At 35.3% G+C, this 13,967-nt stretch overlaps 2 protein-coding genes across 2 annotated transcripts; both read left to right on the plus strand.

The window, feature by feature from the left end:
• The first annotated feature begins 6,399 nt into the window (after positions 1-6,399).
• Positions 6,400-8,417, plus strand: LOC113743334 (uncharacterized). Its single transcript, XM_027271316.2, has 2 exons — positions 6,400-6,935; positions 8,198-8,417. Exons 1-2 carry the CDS (start codon positions 6,500-6,502, stop codon positions 8,248-8,250), a joined length of 489 nt encoding a protein of 162 aa, XP_027127117.1. The 5' UTR covers positions 6,400-6,499; the 3' UTR covers positions 8,251-8,417.
• A 2,609-nt stretch (positions 8,418-11,026) lies between these two features.
• Positions 11,027-13,719, plus strand: LOC113743222 (uncharacterized). Its single transcript, XM_027271184.2, has 4 exons — positions 11,027-11,631; positions 12,203-12,368; positions 12,958-13,051; positions 13,136-13,719. The coding sequence occupies exons 1-4, from the start codon at positions 11,270-11,272 to the stop codon at positions 13,492-13,494; spliced, it is 981 nt and encodes a 326-aa protein (XP_027126985.1). The 5' UTR covers positions 11,027-11,269; the 3' UTR covers positions 13,495-13,719.
• The last annotated feature ends 248 nt before the right edge of the window (positions 13,720-13,967 follow it).

A 13,967-nucleotide genomic window follows, 5' to 3' on the forward strand; every position in this document is an offset into this window, starting at 1 on the left:
AACTACATTAGAAGGCAGAAATTTGTTCGAAGTTACACCTTCAAAATAAATGCATCCCACAGGGCAAAGAAGTTGTGGATCAAAGCGAAGCAGAAGGTTTTGAAGCTGAAAAATAATGCTGAAAATTGTCACCTATCTGAGTCCAAAGCTCAGCCATAGAACGTGGCCCTCGTACTATGGATTCATCCCCGATTTTTTATTTTTTTTTTTAATTTTTAATTTTTGGGTTCTCTTTTTCCACCTTTTTCTCTGTTATCATGAATTAACGTTTCATGCCGACTGATAATTAAACGGTCTGATGATGAATCAGCGACAAATGTAGAATATGGAAAATCAATAATGTTGTCGCGTTAACGTTCAAAGCAACAGTTAAACTTGACGGCGATTGCATCTGAGTTTTGTACGAACCGAGTCTTATCAGTTTAGGCTTGACTACCGAACATTACATGATCTGCATGCATGTGAATTAGTAATCATCTATCCCAGTTCACACTCTTGAGATTTTTTTATTTTTTTATTTTTTTGGAGAAACGAACTCGTGATCGACCAGCAGGCTACGACTTTGTGAATAAAGACATTAGAATGGAAGTGGTAGCTGGTAAAGGGTCTCATCAGTAGCAGGGACACGCCGCTGCATGCCATCCGATAAAGGGGAAGGAGAGCCCTGTCTATGGCCCTGGTCAAAGGCAAATAATAATAATAATAATAATATATGCTTTTTCAATAATAATAATAATATATGCTTTTTCGTCTTGCATCTTCCATCGGCAAATTATGTCATTATAAGGCTTCAGACATCAGCCACTATTTGGGCGAGGACGATCTTTCATAGTTCTTGTGCTAAATCTTTTTCTCAGACCAAATACCAGCGTACGTGTCATACAGCATAATATGGTGCAGTAGCCCCATGATGTAGATACTACATCTCGAATATTTTCTCTCTTTTTGCATCAAAGAATCCTATGAACCAAAGGTTTACTCTTTTTCGATTAATTGTTCAATCTTTCTACTTTATCTTAAAATTAGAAAAAATTATTCAAAACGTCCTTCACATTTTATAAAATGACTTTATTCTTCCCTCACTTTTAAAAGTGTACTTTTACATCCCTTACAAATTCACATTGGTCAAATTTGATCCCTACTTAGATTTTCAACTAGTTTTTTGTTGGAATCCACCACATGCCTTACACGTGATCATTTTTAAAAGTTAAATAATCCGATCCATAATCCCTCACATTTCACAAATTAAATTTTTTCGTCCATCACATTTTATAAAATAATTTTTTCAGCCCTCATTAATCACGGGTATGAATAACTTTTTTTTAAACTCATATATATATCTATTTAATTTTATCTGAACAATACGAATAGCATGCAATATATCTCTATTTGATTTCGTCTAAACGTACTGTTCAAGTGAAATTAAACGCATATATACATGGGTTTAAAAAATTGTTAGTTTTTCACTCATATTCATTTCTTTTTACTTAAACGTTGAAAACAAAGAAGACATTTAATTCTAAACATTATCAAGTATTTATATTAAATTAAATTTGGACAGAAAAAATAAACAAATAAAAAGTATGACAAAAAGAAGTAAGAGATTGTCACTTTCAAATTTTAAAACAATCACAAGACAAAAAATTCAATTGTTGGTCTTAAAGGTAGCTAGTAGAAATTTCAGATTTAAACTGTAATTTGTTAACATGACTATAGAATTCGAATTGAAACCAATTAATTAGATGGTCTTATTACACAACTCAATAAACGAATTATTACGAAAAGAGAAAATGCCACAAATATTGAATAGATTCACATGATGAAATCAAATATAGATATATATGGGTTTAAAATAAAATTGTTAGATTTAAACTCATGTATATATCTATTGAATAACATGTGTAGAACTACAATTAGTCTGTTTAGATGAAATCAAATAGAGATATATTATATGTTATTCGTACTGTTCAGATGAAATCAAATAGATATATATGTAAATTTTTTATAAAAAAACTATTCATACACATGATCAATGAGGGATAAAAAAATTCATTTTGTTAAATATGAGGGATGAAAAAATTATTTTGTGAAATATGAAGGACGAAACAATTCATTTTGTGAAATGTAAGGGACTATAGATCAGATTATATAAAATTTGATTTGACAATTTTGCCACGTGGTGAATTCGAGCAAAAAATTAGTTCGAAACTTAAGTAGGGACCAAATTTGACCAATGTAAATTTATAAGGGATGTAAAATTACATTTTTAAAAGTGAGGAATGAGAAAAGTTATTTTACAAAATATGAGGGACGTTTTGAACGATTTTCCATTACTAGCTAAACTTCGATTAAAATTGATCAACGGCATTCCTTCAAATAGATTGATCGTACTACTAGTGTTTTTTGCTTCAAAATATTTCCATTCTTAGGCAATATAGATCAATTTTACTAGTCCGCGTAAAAGAAAATTTTTTAAAAATATGCAGAAACTATACTGGCTAAATACAAGCTAAAATCTGCTACACCAACTGACAAAATTTCTTCTTGTATGCAAAAAGTGTTGAATATCAAAATCCCATGCATTCTAAAATCAAATTCTGAGTCACTCCCGGATCTCTCAATTCCCCTCCCATCCAAGAAGCCAAAATTCATCCCATGGGTAGGCTAATCCCTGCTCACTATCTCATCGTTTAATTATCATAGACTGAGCAATGTACTAGCATGTAATCAAAAATTGCTGATGCAAGTCGGCGACCTAATGCTGCGTTTTTAACCAAATTGTCCCGTTTCTTTCAGTTCAATTGGCCGGCCCAATCCCACCCCATCCATGTCTCAAATCATACTTACTACATAGATAAGCGGTCGCACAAAGCATATATAGGTCCCGCGCGGCTTTGGCTGATAATTGCCCATTAAAGCTTCTCTCCCCGGGACGCTGCTTACTGCTATACCCATTCCAGCTCTTATCCTCTCGTCAGTGGCAGAAATGGTAAACGGCAATTGACTCTTCTTTTTTTTTTTTTCTCAAACGGCAATTGACTCTTTTTGGCTGCCCTTTTTTTTTTTTTTTTGTCCAAACGCATCGGATTGTCTCCCAGAGTTACGTCTGCCGAATACTAGTGGAATATACAATAGTATTGGAGAAAAGTAGATCACTAAATGACAATCTTGCCGTTCACAAGATTTTATTTGTTCTTCCTTTATTTTTTCCCCCCTTGTTCCAAATCTGAATGCTCTTTTAAATGAGAAATATTTCTAGCACATATTACGACCTTCGTATACTTATAAATCACGGGGTTTAAGCACTTATATATAAATATGTTTCAATAAAATCTAAAAACAGACCAAAATAAAATTCGTGTAAATGGGTGTACATCCTCGGTGGATGCTGAAGAGGAGCTTCTGAAGTTGAATAGGAAAAAAAAAAAAAAGAAAAGTCCAAAGACAGGGGGACAATTAATATGAAATAGTGCATTTAGGATGCAGAATTGTGTATCATGTCTGCCGACCAATATGCATTCACATTTCACACTAGTTAGAAAATCTTCGTATGAAATGTGTATATACACATGTATGTGTGTGTATGTTCACACATATAATAAGGGTCTCTTAAATGGAAAGTATAATTGCAAAGTGCAATTCAGGGTATAAATCGTATATTCTTTTGAATTTAATGGTTGTAATTGAGTTTTGTACACAGCTCTAAATTAACAATGCAACCAAAACAATCGTTGTTCTACAATTATTGTTCTTGTGTATACATCTATTGATTTGATGTAGAGTCCTTAATCCTTAAACTGAGACTTGTATGTTGCGGAAAATAAAAACATGGAGATGCATCAATAAAGTTCGTGATCCATGGTATATCTTCTCTCCTTCAATTGTGATGATGAATTTCTTTCACCTTTCGGACTTTCTTGACTCTAGCCTTTCCCCTTTTCTTTTTTTTTTTTTTTTTTTAAAGTTAAGTCTGATTGATATTATCTTCATTTGGGATGAAGCACTTTAACAATGCTGACTTCATTTACTGTAACATATTAATTTCGGATTCCGTATTAATTGATATGAAGTTAAACTTTTTATATCGATTTTTCACCTCAGTGGCTTTTTTGAATTGTCACTTTCTACGACAAAATTCAAATCCCCGAGATTCTCAATAATATAATTAATACTACTGTTTTATTTGTTCATCCCAACACGATCAGCTGCCGTCGATTGACCGGTGTCTCCATAATTGATAATTGTCGAATCTCATTCTCATCGTAAGTTTCCACGCTCTCTTCGCCATTCTTTTTTCAGGTTTAGCTTCAGATAACTGCCTTTCGATTTCTTTCGTTTAAATACTTTAAGAATAAATCTTTTCTACACTTATAATGTATACACTATCATCGTTAAATTTATGACATGTGTGCAAAAACTGAATTTCATATTCAAATAGACTAAATTATACTAAATTAGATTATTGTGTTATGAATTCTCGTAGCTATTTTTTTTTTATATTTTCATAACATTTCTTATGACTGTACGTAGCACGGGTAGACTAGAGCTTAATTAATTTACAATTTAGGATTTATACGCATAATTGGGATTTTAATCTTTCAAAATTTGGTAACTCTTTGTGGGATTTGCACCAAATACTCTCTCACTTCACTTTTTTTGACGAAAGTGCACACACATTTGGTAGTGAAGTTTTTGAATGTTTTAAATAATTTGCATACATAAAAGTACACATATGTTAGCCGAAAATAACTTGAAGCATAAATTTATCTCGTTCAGCTGTTATATGATCAGGATAAAATATTCTCACCAACCCTGCTAGTTTATTTTATTGTAAGTACTTCTTTTGCTGGATTACTAAGTCAAAGCCCAGGAAATGATCAGTTAGTTATCCACTTGCATGAACTGATATCAAAAAAAACCAAAGAGCTATAACTGAATATATATATATAAAAAAAAGTTAGTTATCCACTTAATATCAAAAAAAAAAAAAAAGGTTATCCACTTTCATGAACTAAAAGAGCTATAACTCATGAGGAACAAAACCAAAGAAGGATGAGAATCAAGTTAATTTTGGCCTTAAAAGAAAATATATTATTATCATTGGATCTAATATTTGCTTTTAGTTTTTCTGGGTTATTGCCCGTAGTTTTCATCCTGCGGCTTTTTCGACTTGCGTTTCATTGCGCTATTAATGAAAGTGTATTATGCCTGAACGATTGGTAGAGCACTACTATTCACCGGTCAAAATTGGATCAGAGCCCGTTTGGTTTGCTATTTTTTGAATTTTTTAAATAAAAAATGTATTATAACGATTCAACGTATACGAGAAAAAAAAGTAATTAAAAAATATATTCACTTAAAATATTTTGAGAAAAAATAACATTTCAAACAATTAACAAGTATTTGTCGTTGAGGTATTTAATAGTTGAATATGAAGATGCAAAGGCAATATAAAACTCGTAAATCACATCAATATAAAATGACAAAAGCAAGTGCCATATTATGTGCAAAAATGCTAGTCTTTACTTTTTTTTTTAACAGCAACGATAATATTTTTATAACATAATTTATTACATTCTACAGGGAATGAGAGTTTAAAAAAACAGATATATAGACTTGATTAGATTAAAGAGCTACTTTAACACTTCCTTTAGATTTTTTCATTACATGTGAGATTTGAACTCCCGACCTACAGTCCAAAAAGGGACTTGGTGACCGTTAAGCTTACAAAAATGCCAATAAGTGACAGAGATATTTTGGATCATAATTTCCATTTGTCAAATTTATTATTTGAAACTTTGTAATAATACTAAGGATTTGCCTATATCTACTCAATTTATGATTTAAATGTATACGCTTACTTTGATTGCTACTCCTTCTATTTAAAACCCCTCTTCACTATTAAGCACCAATTATTAATGAGACAAGCTCTAATTCTACAAATATATAGTAATTCACGATTTCACATGGCAATTGCCACTTTCATATAGATATTATATCAATGCATATGTTAAGAAAGTTGAGTAACACATGAAATTACAAATTAAAATCTATAAAAGCACTAAAAGTATCAGCTTCACTCATCTACCAAACCCGAACAACTTTTGAAAACAAGATACAGTACCGCAAAGTGTACAAAAAATGTGTAATAATGAAAAATGTACAAGTCGTTCAAAAATATCAAGACTAGTGTCCCCCCTCCCCCTCACCAAGTCCCCACAAAATTGATTAAAGGCCATTTAGCATTTACAGGTCCTACTAGCCAAAAATGTAATTGACATGCAAGGCCAACCACCAGTCAGTATTCAAGTCCCCACGAGCAAGGACAAATAAGTAAAATCACTAATAAGCCCGTTTAGTGTTTCTTTTAAACAGTCTATATACCTTCCAAGCTCCCTCCATATTTCCCTAAAACGTCTCCTTCCGGCTCCATCTCTCTTACTTCTTTTCTTAAACACAATATTCTCTTTCCTTCTTTCATTTGTTGGTTGGTTCGTTCATGGCTCACTCCCCTCAACATCGCTTTCTAGTTTCCCTAGGATTCCTCGTCCTCTTCATCTCTCTTCCTTCTTCTCACCCCTTGTCCATCCATGACCTCCTCAAAACCAGAGGCTTGCCAGCGGGACTCCTCCCAAAGGACGTGAAGTCGTACACGCTTTCAGAGAATGGACTCCTTGAAGTTTTTCTCGAAGGCCCTTGTCTAACCAAGTTTGATACCATGGCTTTCTATGAAAGCGTGGTCAGGGCTAATCTTACTTATGGAGGGCTCACTGGAGTTGAGGGCTTCTCTCAAGAAGAGCTTTTTCTGTGGGTGCCGGTTAAAGATATCATTGTTGATGATCCGAAGTCTGGTCTCATTCTTTTTGACATTGGATTGGCTCATAAACAGCTTTCTCTCTCCCTCTTTGAAGATCCACCGGACTGCAAACAAGATGGTCAGTGTAGCTTCGCTCTTTTTTCCAGTTCAGCTTGACTACTTTTTCATTGATCGTTACTTTAGCTTGAAACGATCTGTTTCTTTTCTTTTTTTTTTGGGGGGGGGGGGGAGCTGTATCTTCTTTCATGTTCTCGGTTTCAGTTTCTCTTTTGTTTTTTACAGAGTTTTTTTCCTTTTCAATTCCCTTCTTGCTTCCCTTTTCTGGCCGGGTTGACTAGTAAAAGCCGCGTCAAGTTAATGAATTACGCTAACTCTTTCCCTGTGATTATCTTAAAATTATTAAAGTTTTTCTTGCTGTCCTTCTTGGTTCGATAGTTCCTAATTGAGCGGGTGTGAGATTAAGGATCAAACTCATTGTGACGCGTAGCATTAAGTTACTGAGAGTAGCCTAAGACTATATCTAATTTCTTCTTCACTTGTTCGATCAGTACAAGGAAAAATTCCACTATAGATAATTTAGCTTTTGGACTATATATATCGTTCAGAATTGCTTTTGATTGATGCTGTGGGTTGAATTTTAGCTTACTCATGTAAGCATATGGGACAAGTTTAACACGGGATCCTTTGCTTTATGAAAAGTTACATTCGCTTTTTTGTACGTCACTTCCAATTCCATGACCTTTAAATTTTCAGTTACTCAATAGGTAGAAGACTTCTCGTTTTTTTCTTTGATAAGGAAAGTGTTATAAAGTAAAGATTCGAAAGGCAGAAAATTTGGAATGTTTTTCATCTTTACGAGTGTTGAATTCTTGATTTTCTTTTTTTTTTTTTAAATAACTTGAATTAATTTTGTTCTATTTACATACCAATGCTGCTTCATTTTCATTTCAGTTTCCATAATTACGAGGCATGTGCACTTATTTATTTCCACCAATTAAGGGAAGTAAATAAATTAATTGTACATTTATCGTGGGGAAATTGTTATGGGCCCCCGCATATACGGCCTAGACTTTTATTGGGTAGAAATATGTGGGACTGGATTTTGAGGATATCAAGTCTTCGACGCTTAAATGAATCTTAAATTGATGCTGTTTTGTCATTTGTGGAGAACATCACAGATAAGATAAGGTTTGACAACTCATCCCAGAATTCTAATTCGGTTGGAAACTATCCTTAGATGATAACTTCCAAGGTTCAAACCCCGATCTTCTCTAGCTAAACCTGTTCACAGATTCTTATCTTCTTTCAATTTTTTTTTTTTGTAATCTTCCTTCGATTTTTTATTGGCCATAGATTCTAAATTCTCTTTTGATTATGCAGGTATTTTCAAGAAGATTACAAGAAAGGAAGGCGGGTTCGAAGCACAGAGATAAAAATAAAAGATGCCACTCTTGCTTTAGCAGCTCTATGACTATTCAGTTGGGTCATAATATATATATATAGTTTAACTAGCTGTGTTACTAGTAGTATTGCATGTTGGTAGGGCTGTAAAGAATCAAATCTCCAATGACATTAGAAGCGCTAAACGCTAATCTTCTAACTTTTAGTTGCTTTTTGTTTGATAACATATATAATCTCATAGACCGGAGAAAACCGAAAAAAGGAAAAGCAAATTCTAGCTTAGTACATCATATCAAAGCAAAGAATCTATGTCCGGTCTTCTTCGGCCAACATATTATTATGCTCCTTCCGTTATGTTAAACCATCCTACCCCTCTAAAACAATACAATAATCTAGTTTATTTGACAACAATTAGTGTTGTCGTGCATACCTAAAATCTAGTAGATTATCAGACTATTCATTTCGTTTTGAGATTTCGACCTTATTTATTCGATTAAAACCTCCTCAACTTCATGTTATTTTATTACATTCTGAGGATTTAATTTTAATCATTAGATCAAAGCCGTTCGACTTCATGTTGGTTTATTTGATGCTCGATTCCTTTTTTGAAATTTTTTTTTTTTGGTAATACTTTGTCAATGAAATGGTTAAGATTGATACATGTAGCTAATTCCATTTTTGTCATTTGAGCCGTCCCGAAAAAATAAAAGCCGTGTGATGGTGTCCCATCTCCGGAGCTCATCATGAAAGTGGGTCCACTCGAAATTACTGATGTGTCGTGCATCATGACTGTCCGTCGTCCTCGGGGCCTTTGGATTTATTGACTGTGTCATGTTCATGGTCAACACACTTTCCTAAGTATATCCTACGGTCGAGTGTATACTTTTTCCACCTGGTGAAGTAGCAGAGTGTTTATGTTTTCCTAAGTATATCCGACACTTCAGGATGAACATGGGGCTAACCATGAGCAGCCTTCATTTCTAGCTTCTGGTCTGGTACTACTATCACGGGGCAACTGTTCGTGGTCGCATGATCGATTCTTTCTCCAATGACACTTTTTTTTCTTAATAAAGAAGAAACGTTTGGGAAGATTGATTTGCCTTCTCTTATTTATTGGCCATTGAAACCGTAACGTCCCTTTGTCATCTTTAACACGATCATCTGGTTCGAGTCGATAACCACGGCAATTGCATAAGAAACACCCAAAAAAAAAAAAGAAAAGAAAAAGAATTGTCATATTGTCAGCAAGTATAGAACTATTAAATATAAAATATAACCAGGTTGAGATATTTTCAGCTCGAAACGCAAAACCCATAAGTTGATTATTTGACTTCTCAAACTGCAATTCAAAATTAATTAGGAGCGTGTATGCCTGATTATGCAAACCAGAAATTGGCTTAGTGACCAATTAAAAAGGATTAATCACCGTCCGTTGGAATAAAAAATAAAATCTTTTCAAGTGTATTTCAAAAATTTATATCCCAAAAAATATGTCGCCTTAAAAATAAAACACGAATACGTGAATTTAGTAATTCAAATATATGAACGAGCACCTTCATAGATGAGCTAATTGAAAAACCACAAGAAGTACATGAATGAATTTTTTCTAGGAAACAAATGTTCCAATGTACTGTATCATTTTGGAGATGAATAGACATCTACACTTATCTACTCATTAATTTTGCGACAGTAATTTCCTTTTATTGATTTATTTATATACTTTTTTTTGGCTTGAAGAAATTCGCTCTTATAAGCTTTGGGGGGTCTATTTTGATTAGAGTGCAGAGGGCAAAAGAACTCACAACCTAAAAAATGAGAAAAGTACCAGCAAAATGGGTTCTGTTGGGCTACACAATTAAAGTTGCACGAAATGTGGGAAGTTATGCCCATCATAGTGGACCTATCACAAGTTGATCATCATGGAGAGCATTAGTAACAGTTTTAGGCTTCATTGTCAGTCCCCATGAAGCCAGGCTCCAAGTCCAAATCTTCCTACGTGAGAAGAATTGTTTGTGCCCGCGCTGGGTGGTCTGCTGGTGGAAGGACGCCCCTTGGTTGAGCTCCACCTGGGTTCGATCCCGAGCAGCCACCCATCTGTTAAATTCTTCAGCATCGGTCGGGTCCGTTCTGCTGGGGCGCTGTGGGACTAGTCGGGTGTAGGCCCGGATACCCCAGTGATGACAAAAAAAAAAAAAAAAAGAGAAGAATTGTTTGTGAGATCCATCCATCAATTCCTAGAATGATTTCAAACTAATCGTGTTTAAATGTGCAAACTGCTGTGATTTGAAATTCATATCATAGTCCAAAGAAATGAAATCTTTGACCATTCAATAGATCAAACAAAAATTGAATGTTTTGATCCACATGTCTCATTTCGTTTTGCTTCTCAAAAAAAACATTACCAAAATCTGCTTTTATTCAATAAAGTTGTTGTATGACTTCCTAATGCATATAAAGATCTTCTGTGAGAAAATTGCGTATGTAATACTTGCGTAGTCTCCCAGCAAATTCCTAGATTCTTTGGAATGTCTCTAGAAAATAAAAGAATTGTTATTGTTGGCCTTAATTTTACCCTTATAGTTGACTTGATCCCATGGAAGATTTGTTATTGTTTGCCTTAATTTTACCCTTATACTAATTGCTATTTTCTTGCTCGAAGTAACCAGTAACTATTTTATTCCTAGATTCTATTTTCTAGTCTCTGATTATATTTGAATGCCATTTTAGATTATTAAGCTTATTATTTTCTCCTTTTTGTACTGTTAATTTTGCTAATTCCTTGTTTCCTTCTTCCAAAAAAAAGAGAGAGAGAGAAGTTTCTTTCGCTTGGAAGGCCAAGGGCAAAAATGTCAATTAACGTGAGGGAATTGAATTCCTTCCAGCTTTGACGTGTGTGATTGGCGAATCGTGATAGCTTCCAATGTTTTAAACGTCACCTTCTTCGGTAGCATTTGCCCGGAGAACTGATCCTCATCTCTTCAGATTTTTTTTTCCTTGCTCCCAATTTTCTACTTTTACATTTTCTGGGCTATTCGGGTTTCATTTTCAATCATGGGAGGCGGAGCAGCGATGAGAGCAGCGGCCAAAGTCGCTGGTTTTGGAGTACTCAACGGCGGTCTCCGTGGAATTGTGCCTGATCACCCTGCCTCCACGGCCATGCGGAAAGTTTTGCGCCCAGTCACCGGTTTGGCCTCCCCTTCTGCGCCTGAAAACGTGAAGGAGGCTGCCGTCGCCATCGATGTGTCTCCAGTGCAGAAGCCCTGCTGGGAATTTGATGATTGGGAGTTGGCCGGAGGTGAGGAGGATTTGTTCGGCGGCTCCGGTGTGTCGACGCCGAGGCTTGTGTTTGGTGGTGCCCCAAGTCTCGCCGAAGCCAAAGAGGCCACTTATGAACTCAAAGAAGCTCTTGAGAAGTACCAAGATTCAATCTTGTCTCCTTTTAAAAGAAATTTATCTGATTTTATTGAATTAAATACACGTAAAATTATGATCTTGCGATGCATATCTACATGTTTTTGTTATCTCTTTATATGAAAATTTATTTACATTTTTTGAGACTGTTTCAAGTTAAAATGTTAGTTCTTTTTACCGATAAGGTGTTTTTGGATTTCTTTCTTGTAGTGTTTTTTCCCTTAATTTATTTTCTGGGGCGACCTATGATTACGTTATGCACAGTAGTTCGCTGGTATCACGAGTGTTCTAGTTGTTTTATTGGTTATTGTCAACTTGGGCCGATTTTTTATCACTGTAATCATTTTTCAATCTTGATTACAGTTATATATTCACGTTTGTTGAGTTAGGTAGACTCCAATAGATTACACAATAAACAACGATAACGACGATAACGAAAACCAAGAAAAGAACTTGGCGTTGTTTTGTTCGAGAATATGGTATTGTTTTCCTTCTGTTTTAGATAGGCTACAATTAAACAGTTAACAGTTAAAAAATGCTGAATTTTATATGTTGCCCTTTGTTAATTGTTAGGGTATATCTTTCTGCATCCACTACACCCAAAACTGGGTTGTCAGGGCTTTCTAGGTCAGAAGTGCCAGAGACCAAAGCTTGCGTAACCAGCGAGACCATACTTGCGCCTGCGCCAAAGCATGCAATTCAAGCTTTTAGGTTTCTGAATGAAAGCCCTGCAGTTCAGGTTCAATTTCAACTGTATTTTTGCTACATTTGATGGACTGTGAAATATTGCATGATACATTCTCTATGTTGGTTTTAGATATATCAGCAACATTTCAGCATTTAAATTCTCTACTGGCACGCGCATCTGTTTTTTACGCCTTTTGTTCACAATATTGTGTTCTGGAGATATCTAGAGCATTTCAGCATTGAAATTCTCTAGTGTCATTTAGGCAGGGGAAGGTATCCTGGAAAGGAGGATACAATGATATGCGGGATCTTTTTAGTATTTTTTGAGCTTGATTTGTCTATATACATGACATTCTTTGGTGACCTGTTGTTTATTATTGATTGCTTTCCCCTTTGTGTATGTGTTTGAGTTCAGCTGGGTTAAACCTTGTGGTTGTGGATAATTTTTCAGTGCACTTACTAGAACTAAATTTGAAATTGATACTAGCAATCTCTGGTAACCTAGGGACAGATTTATTTTGGTTATCTGTTTATGCTCACCAGTCATGGTACCATTCATAGTTTGTTGGTGTTGCTTTTCCGGTGACCCGTATTTACTCTAAATAATGTGTTGGATCTGGCCTTTTTTTTTTTTTCTTCAGAGTGTTGTTGCTTCAATTGCATCAGATCCGAATGTCTGGAATGCTGTACTGCTAAATCCGGCACTTCAGGATTATCTCCACTCACAGAAGATGGGTAAGATTAGTATGTGGCCCTTTTGCTTCTACTCTGCTATTTGGTAGTTTGGGGAAAAATTCTTAACTTCATTCTTGTTGGCAGGTGCTCCTTCCTCAACTACGGATCAATATGAAAAGGGTTCCACTGCTGATAGTGATATTCTTTCGCCAAGATCTCCTAGGAGCGTACCATCCGATCGAGCTGAGTCCGAGTACGGAGAATCCAACTCCACAGGAAGGTTTATGGAGCTCTGGCTGGAGCTTAAGCTTACAGTCGTTGATATGATGAACAGTTTGTCTGATTACTTTCAGACACTGTTTGGGGGTTATTCTAACAATAAAGGAGCAGCAGATACTAATGGAAATGTGTTCAGTGGCTTGGTGGATAAGGCTCTTGGGCCTTCATTAATGGGCTTGGCTGTCATGGTTATAGTGGTAGTGGTGCTAAAGCGAGCTAAATAAATAATTATGTCTTTCCCATTTGCTGCTTGTGAATTTGCCGAAGCCACATCATGTCTACATCAGGAGTTCTTTCCAGAAGGGGTAGAGAAATCTAAGATAGCTTTGGAAATTGCTCATGTGTACATATGAAGCGGGAAGTTCTAGTTTCTATTAAGGTTCCGCACGTTTTCTTTACCAGAACGTTTGTCCTCCTTTTGACTAAATTTGATGATTATCTTTGGGTTAGAGAGCCTTTGTTTTGCTAATTCTCAGAGGTTGATGTGGCTTGTAGTGGCAGCTTGCACAGGCAGGACAAATGCTGCTAGTAATTTAGGTGTGTCTTTGATCATGTTGGCAGTGTCCGTCACACACTAACAATAAACATTCCCTTTGGCCTTTGCAAAACGATTGATGATTTTGCCCAAAGGAAAAAAATGATTGGTAACCCCTCAAGCAACGCTTATTTTTATCGCCTTTCTTTCTGTCAATGAGAT

The sequence above is a fragment of the Coffea arabica genome, chromosome 5e, assembly GCF_036785885.1.
Source record: "Coffea arabica cultivar ET-39 chromosome 5e, Coffea Arabica ET-39 HiFi, whole genome shotgun sequence".
Classification (NCBI taxonomy): Eukaryota; Viridiplantae; Streptophyta; class Magnoliopsida; order Gentianales; family Rubiaceae; genus Coffea; species Coffea arabica.

Excerpts from the sequence above, each read along its gene's own strand:
- LOC113743334 (XM_027271316.2), top strand. The coding sequence starts at position 6,500 with ATGGCTCACTCCCCTCAACATCGCTTTCTAGTTTCCCTAGGATTCCTC. Across the intron at positions 6,936-8,197 it reads ACCGGACTGCAAACAAGATG|GTATTTTCAAGAAGATTACA; the intron begins GTCAGTGTAGCT and ends TTGATTATGCAG.
- LOC113743222 (XM_027271184.2), top strand. The coding sequence starts at position 11,270 with ATGGGAGGCGGAGCAGCGATGAGAGCAGCGGCCAAAGTCGCTGGTTTT. Across the intron at positions 11,632-12,202 it reads CTCAAAGAAGCTCTTGAGAA|GGTATATCTTTCTGCATCCA; the intron begins GTACCAAGATTC and ends GTTAATTGTTAG. Across the intron at positions 13,052-13,135 it reads TCTCCACTCACAGAAGATGG|GTGCTCCTTCCTCAACTACG; the intron begins GTAAGATTAGTA and ends TCTTGTTGGCAG.